This window comes from Apis dorsata, unplaced genomic scaffold (genome assembly GCF_000469605.1).
Source record: "Apis dorsata unplaced genomic scaffold, Apis dorsata 1.3 scaffold_92, whole genome shotgun sequence".
Classification (NCBI taxonomy): Eukaryota; Metazoa; Arthropoda; class Insecta; order Hymenoptera; family Apidae; genus Apis; species Apis dorsata.
Genome location: NW_006263390.1, coordinates 374,134 through 381,528, shown reverse-complemented (window position 1 = coordinate 381,528; position 7,395 = coordinate 374,134). Strand labels below are relative to the sequence as shown.

Here is a 7,395-nt window from a genome sequence, read left to right as displayed (position 1 = left end):
TTTTTTTTTTTTTTTTTTTTTTTTTTTTTTTTCTTTTTTTCCGGCGTTCGTCTCGTCTGCACGTGTTTCACGAGCGAATCGCGTGTGTTACCTTCGATCCGATCTCGTAAATTTCCGAGATGCACGAATCGAATGCAAAGGTATCGCTCGATCATATTCGCTCGAATATTTCGAGGAAGGATGCGCGCTTTTTTTTTTTTTTTTTTTTTTTTTTTTTCTCCAAAACCTCGTCCAAAATACCTCTGCTGCTGCGGTTTAGTCTGCCGATTTTTAATCGCTACGCGAGACTCATCCGTCCGCGATGATTCGTGTGTACTTTCCATTTCATGTATAGCGCAAGATCAAAAGAGGAGTTTCTATTTTCGTTTACTATTCTTCGTTACTTTCCTATATATATGTATATATATGTTTCAATGGGGATGCGTAACCACCGATGTGATAAAACTGACCTACTATATTTTATATATAGTATATATATATATGTCTCCCTCTTCGCTTATTCTATACTAACTTATTCGAAGATATTAACGAGATTAAAGAATAAGCGTATCGTTCGTCCGTGAAAAGACCAAGATTTTCTCCTTTCATCTCGATCGTCGAGATCGAGAGGGTATTGAAATTGTCGGACGAACGATACGCGTCTGTCGATCGTGTGTAATATACTATACTCAATATTCCCGACACTTGTATACGCGTAACGTCGGGTATACACATTTCGAATATTTTGTTGGCTATTGATTACTCGTGAGAGGTTTCTTAAATGCTTGCGGTGCTTCGGTCGCCTAATGCTCTCGTTAAGAGGGGGTGGAGTGGACTTAATCGCTAGCTCTGACTAAACCTAAGTGATCGATGTATATATATATATATATATGTATACATACATTATATATATACATATATATGTATCTTTCGGAGATCGTAGCTGCATCGAATCGAAACGTAGATAAATTTTGGAAAAGAATAATCCAATGGAAAGAAAGGTAGATGCAGAAACGGTACGAGTGCAGATACGATCTCTCCTTTCGGTCTACGTCCTCCGATTCGTTATAATCGATCTTCCCCGACAGAGATTCCTCCCGATCGGGAGGAAGTGTCGAGAAACTTAAATGAACAAAGTGGCGAGAAAAACCTGTTTTTTTTTTTTTTGGGGGGGGGGGGGGGGGGGGAAGCAAAGTTTCGGAGATGGACACTCACTTTTTCAAAGGCACTGTTCCCTGGGGCCCCTGCCCTGCGCCGTTCCTGGCGTCGGTGACCCGGCAGGCCACCATACTATACGCTGAAAGCAGTTCTACAATGTTACAAGATTATGTTAAATGAGTAAACAGTTCAGGTTGACCAGGTTGCTTGCCCAGCTCCTGCGTTACCAGGTCGTTCTTCCCTCTCTCCTTTTCCAGCAAACGATTCCAGCCCGCCAATTTTTAATAATAATATTAATAATAATAACAATTATAATAATAATAATGATAAAAATAATAATAATAATNATATATATATATATATATATATATATATATATATATATAGGACCGAGTGACGCGTCTCCCAGCGACGCAGCCCTACCTTTCTCCTGTTTTCGTCTTTTCCGCTTATTGCAAATCTTCACCGCGCATATGCTCAGGATGATCGCGACAATGAAGAAAAGAATACCACCGACGACGCCCGCGGTGATCGCCTTGTGCTTCACCCGAGCCGGGACTGCGAATTTCACCTGATCGCTGGCACCGTAGTTGGTCGCCGAATTCGCGAACACTTGGAAATAATAGGTCCTACCGCCGACCAGATTTTTCACTGTACTCGTTGCCGTGTTCAGCGTGCCGTGAAACAGAAAAAACGGGGGAGGGGAGGAAAAAAAACTCCTCGTTTAATCATCTTTCTCCGTTCTCTCTTCGATTCTATTATACGATAAGATAAGAAAGGAAGGAAAGAGAGAGAGAGAGAGAGAGAGAGAGAGAGATAGAGAGAGAGAGAGAAAGAAAGAAAAAGAACATACCCAAATAACTGGTCTCCTCGGCTCGGATCTGTCCCTTGTTCAGCGTTTTCCACGGCCCATCCGTCTTATACTTGATGGTGTAATATTGAATCAGATGATTACGCTCCACAGGGGCCTCCCAGGTAATGAGGAAACCGTTACTGACCTCCGTCACCGTCAGATTTTTCGGAGGACCTGGCTTTGGTCCTGACGATTCAGATTCCATGATTAATAAGTGGCTGACGTAGTTGAACGAACGTGTTTGAAACGAAAGAATTTTTTTCTTTTTTTTTTTCTTTTTTTCTTAATAATCGAGAACACGTTTCCACGTTCGTGATTCTTTTCCTTTCTCGAGGACTTCCGTCGGCCATTCGTCCAACGTTATTATTATTCCTACGTGTTACTTCATTACGTTTACAGAGAGAGAGAGAGAGAGAGAGAGAGAGGGGGGAATAACGGCGAAATTGGGATTACGGCCGCTAATAAAACTAACGAATCAACGCCGGAAGTAATTAGGCCGTAACATTATGTATGTAAGTAGTGACGAAAGAAGATGAGATCACGCGTCTCCGATTCCATCGAGAGAAGTTACGTCAACATCGTTATCGCGTTTCTCTTTTCTCGTTTCGATCTCGAAAAAGAAATGGCGGAAAAAATCGAAAAAGGGAAGAGGAAGAGGCAGGGGGAAGAAAAACACGTACGCGCGTGACAAAATTTCCGACATTTGTCGATTATTTCGCGATTATTTGCAATCGTTAAACGATACGATAAATTTTCACGATTGAAAAAAAAAAAAAAAAGAAAAAAAGAAAAATACACGCGGGGGCGACCGCGTTCGTTCTGCGATCGTTTTTGCGGTATTTGCAATGCCCCCTATTTGTTAACTTCATTTCCGCGCTCGTGCATCGAATAAATTGCACCGGCCACACTACGCGTGCATTAGGAAATGCAAACACGCGTTCGAATACTCGCAGCACTTCTCCCCTTCCCTCCCCCCTTTGATCGCGCACGTATAAAAATATAAATGGATTTTCGAGCGAGGCATCGAAACGGAGACAATGTTCTTCCTCGAATCGTTATTTCGCATATCTACTATCTACTCTATCTACGATTCTTTTTTTTTCTTTTTTTTTTTTTTTTTAATTCTGACGGATATCGAATAAACCGCGTGGAAATTCGCATTGAACGAATGATAAAAAAAAAAAAATTCGAATGGAAACTCGCAGAGTTCCGGTTCGTCGAAACTTGCGTGGCTCGTCTGACCGAGTCGAGACAATCGGCTCATTCCAATACGGTACAACAACGCTAACAAACACGGAGAGAAACCGATTCACTGTGAAAAGCGAATTTCGCTATTTCCCGAGTACGTGTTTTCTCGCTAACGGGATTACGCGACTCTTTTTCATCTTTTTTTCTTTTTTTTTCTTTCGCGTATAATCGAACAACAAAAAGTCTTTTGCATACCGTGAAAAGTAAGAGTATTTCTTTTGTATTTGTTCGACTTACCGATCGAGGTGCGATGTTTGAACGCTTGGACACGAGGGAAGGAGAAACGAGGAAATAATCGATAAAAAACGAACGAAATAATATAACGTAGAAAAGAACAAAATACGATCTTATATATATGTAATAATCAATGTAATAATCAATCACTTACATAATAAACTGAAAGAAAATCATAGAATTAAAGAGTAGAGGAAGAGAGGTAAGAGTAAAAATATAAAAAGAAAAGAAAAGAAACTGATACCTTTCGGACGCATGATTGGCGGGAACACTGGATTGCCGGTGGAATCGGTCGGTAATATGAGTGTATTATGATCTAAGATGTCTGAAACGAAAGGAAAGAAAACGTAAAAGGTGAAAAATCAGAGCCGAGGACGAGACGTTGGTCGGCTAGAGTGATTGGTCGTGCCTTAATAATGAGTGGCGGAGAGCGGAGAGGAGGAAAAAGATCCTCGTGAATCCGATCCACCGGAATTCTCGTTAAGCTGGCTTTAATCGCGTTACTCGAGGCGGGCTAACGAGTTTCGAGACCGCTGATGCGTAGACAGCGACGGATAGGAGGGGGGAGACGGAAAAAGGTAGAAATTGAAGCGCGGGGAAAGAAAGTCCGCGGGATGGATGGATGGATGGATGGATGTGTATATGTACGTACCTATTTAGATTCTCGTGGCATGGGATGAAATTCGTTGGACGAAATACCGGTTATTCGCGACTTATTATTAACATCGGTCATTTCCGATCTCAACGCGACGTTATTAATATGGAAATAGTGTAAAAGCGAACGAACCCGAGTTTCACGCGGTATTACCAACGCAAAATATATCTCGATGGAACAAAAATTTCAGGACAGAGAGAAAGAGAGAGAGAGAAGAAAAGAAGGAGAGAAAAAAAGGAGGAGATTAAAGTTCTTCTCTTTTTTAGAGATAGGATAAAAATCTGTACAAGTTGGAGCGGGAAAAATCAAGGTGCACCGTGTGTACAAATGGAAACCAATGACCCGACAGATTCGAGAGAAGGAAATAAAAGCGGAAACAGAATGAACGGCTCGATGGGTTTTCCGATACGATAAGTCGCGACGGAAATCTTCTTTCCCTTCCTTCTTGCCTCTCCTTTCGACGCGGTCTTCCTTTGCCTTCCGTAACTTTTTCGCGAAATTCTCGCGCAGAATCGGTATTTTCCGACCTACGACCAACCAACCTCCGTAAAGATTGGTCGCCGAGAAGAGGTGAGAGAGGGAGGAGCAAAGGCATCTTTGCGAAACCGTTCGACCGAGGATTCTTTGTTGTTGGCTCGCCCGTTTTCAGAGAGAGCGAGAGACAAAGAGAGAAAGAAAGAAAGAAGGGAGAGGAGTTGGAATCGGACGATTTTATACTCGATCGCGTTCAAATACAACGCGGACTCTCGTTTGAACGCTATCTGTTCTCGCGGATATCGATTAAATTATTATAGAACACGCGTGGTCCGTTACGATTTGAAACGAGAGGGGTATAATCTTACCGCTTTCATCCGTGGCTGCAGCTTGGCCGGCGCTCGAGGATGGAGTCGCTGAATGCGTCAGTGCCACGTCTTCGTGGGTGAAGCGATTGAAAAGAGAAGGAAACGTTTTGCACAGGATACGATTTGTTAGTAGTCGGTTAACGGTCGGGCAAAGGTCGTTAGTCGCAACGATTGCAGCGAAACGGAGGATTCCGGAACGTAACTAACGAAATTGCAACGGAGCACGGCACGTTTTACGCGAAAGTTGAAAGGTCGTTTACCAAGAGTCCTGATGGTGATGAGTTTGCTCAACATTCCATCGCCCAGAGCGTTCTTCCCTATCACTTGGAACTCGTACAGCGTTCCTGGTGTCAGACTGTTGATCGTCACCGTTGTGCTTCCCGACGGAGTTACCGGAATCATCTTCCATTCCGACGTACCCGATTCTCTGTACCTGCGTAAAATGAAAATATATATAGTCAGAAAATAGAATCGGTTGATGCTTTAAAGAATTTTTTAATAAGGTTAGCTGCGCAACGTTTACGAGTTTTCTCCCAAATATCGTGGTTTACATTACGCTCAAAGTTATAACGAAGAATACTATTCGATTAGAAACATCGTTTCACATCTATAGTTCATTGGTGGAACGAAGTCTCGTGGAAGAAACGCAGCGTCTGATTGGTTAATTTGGAAACGCCTATTTTCACATATATTTACCACTACCATGGTATTTGTCACATATACGATGATCTCTATCTCTAAACCTCGATGCCTAAGCTAATTATGATTTGTAACAATAATTTATAAATGTAACAATAATTTTGTATTCGAGCAGTTAAGATAATAATTATACGTATACGAATAAGTTAAACATACTAGTTAGCTTCAAAAATATTTCAGCTTCCAGTCTTGGATGATTATCCTAACGTAACTTCATAAATAAAAATAATTTTTACGATTTTGAATATTCGTATTATAGCTCTTCCACTGCTATGTAGCGTGTGGTGTCAGGATCGTCAACAAAGCGTCGGAAGTGGGGATAGGCGGTCCTAGCGAAGGACCCCTCTTGCCCCTGTGCCGTCCCGCGAGACTTTTTTTTCTAGTAGTGAACAGTAGAAACTTGAAACTCGATACATTCCACTCGACGAAACTACGAGGAGATCAGCAGGCTCACTCACCAGATGGTATAGTCTTGTTTATAATCAGGCCCTCCAGAGTATCCCGGCAGCCAAGTCAACGTGACCGAAAACTCGGTCGCGGTACCGGTTACGTTGTACGGAGCGTGGGGTTGCGTGCCTTCGACGATCAATTGTGTGGAGGCCGATATGGTGGCAACCTCGTTGGACGCCACGCATTGGTAGAAGCCGAAATCCGAGCGGCGAAGGCTTTCGATCGTTAAATTCCCGCCGACGGTCTTGGCCCGATTTCGTTGGATGGACGCGCCATCCCTCTGCGCAATTAAATAACGCGATACCAAGCGACTTAAGAGGCGGAGATACCGAATTAAAAATTGTAAAAAAAAGAAAATCGGAATCGAATCGAAGTTTTTCTCGAGTTTCTCGGGAGAGAGAAAGACGGGAACGGTCGAAAGGAGGGAAAAAGATTCGTCTTTCACCATACCCTGTGCCACTGTATCGTGGGTTTCTGCGTGCCTTCCGCTTCTTGAGCGTCGCAGTGCATCTCCACCGTTTCGCCCACTTTTTTCTGATAGATCGGCTCCGGCTCGAGAGTGAACACAGGCGGATTTCGTACAAGCACCTCCATCGGTCCGGAACTTCCTTGCGTGCCGTGCGCGTTATAAGGCGTGCAGGTATACCGGCCCTGATGATTCTCATTGACTCGTGTAAAAAGCAGGGAGCCATTGTTCATCACAACGATATCCTTCGTTTGATAAGGTTCGAGCAATCGTTTGTCCTTCGTCCACGTCACGTATTGAAGGGTGGGATTCGCTTTTATGTAACAATGTACCACACCAGCCAACCGAAACGGTAGATATTGCACCGTGGGAGTGAACGTCACTTTTGCCGGATCTGCAAATTCAACCAATTATTATTATTATTATCATTATATTTTATTTTCTTTCTCGTCATTACGCTATATTTGCTACATATACATTAAATACAACTCACATTCCACGTTTAAATAAGCGTTAGCGCTTTGCGGATCACCGATGCCGTTCGTCACTTCGCAAAGATATTGGCCAGAATCGTCAGCGCTCACGGGATTGATCACCAGGCTACCGTCCGATTTGATCGTCACTCTCGTGTCCAGCTCCGAGAGTTCCGTAACCGGTGAACCCTCGCGGAACCAACGTACGGTCACGTTACCGGGAAGAGCTTTAGCCTCGCAGTTAAATTGCACCTTTTCCCCTTCCAATTTGGTTTGGTTCATCGGCGGCACGGTGATCACTGCTCCACCTGTAACGACGATACAAGGGATAATGGCCG

At 43.2% G+C, this 7,395-nt stretch overlaps 1 protein-coding gene across 9 annotated transcripts in view; it reads right to left on the bottom strand.

Annotated features, from left to right (window-relative positions):
- The window catches only part of LOC102675860 (protein turtle), a 53,539-nt gene that overhangs the window by 15,277 nt on the left and 30,867 nt on the right, over positions 1–7,395 (bottom strand). For 5 of the 9 annotated variants that reach the window (XR_004149802.1, XM_031508607.1, XM_006611643.2 and 2 more), the window contains exons 7-15: positions 7,078–7,365; positions 6,569–6,978; positions 6,127–6,398; positions 5,230–5,402; positions 4,970–5,038; positions 3,717–3,797; positions 1,991–2,176; positions 1,561–1,788; positions 1,195–1,288 (exon numbers count right to left, since the gene is read on the bottom strand). Coding sequence is in view for 7 of the 9 variants with exons in the window: in XM_031508607.1 (XP_031364467.1) it covers positions 1,195–1,288; positions 1,561–1,788; positions 1,991–2,176; positions 3,717–3,797; positions 4,970–5,038; positions 5,230–5,402; positions 6,127–6,398; positions 6,569–6,978; positions 7,078–7,365 (1,801 nt within the window). In the remaining 2 variants the exon portion in view is untranslated. The remainder of the gene's footprint in view (positions 1–1,194; positions 1,289–1,560; positions 1,789–1,990; positions 2,177–3,716; positions 3,798–4,969; positions 5,039–5,229; positions 5,403–6,126; positions 6,399–6,568; positions 6,979–7,077; positions 7,366–7,395) is intronic. The other 4 variants (XR_004149803.1, XM_031508609.1, XM_031508608.1 and 1 more) reach the window with 1 other exon arrangement.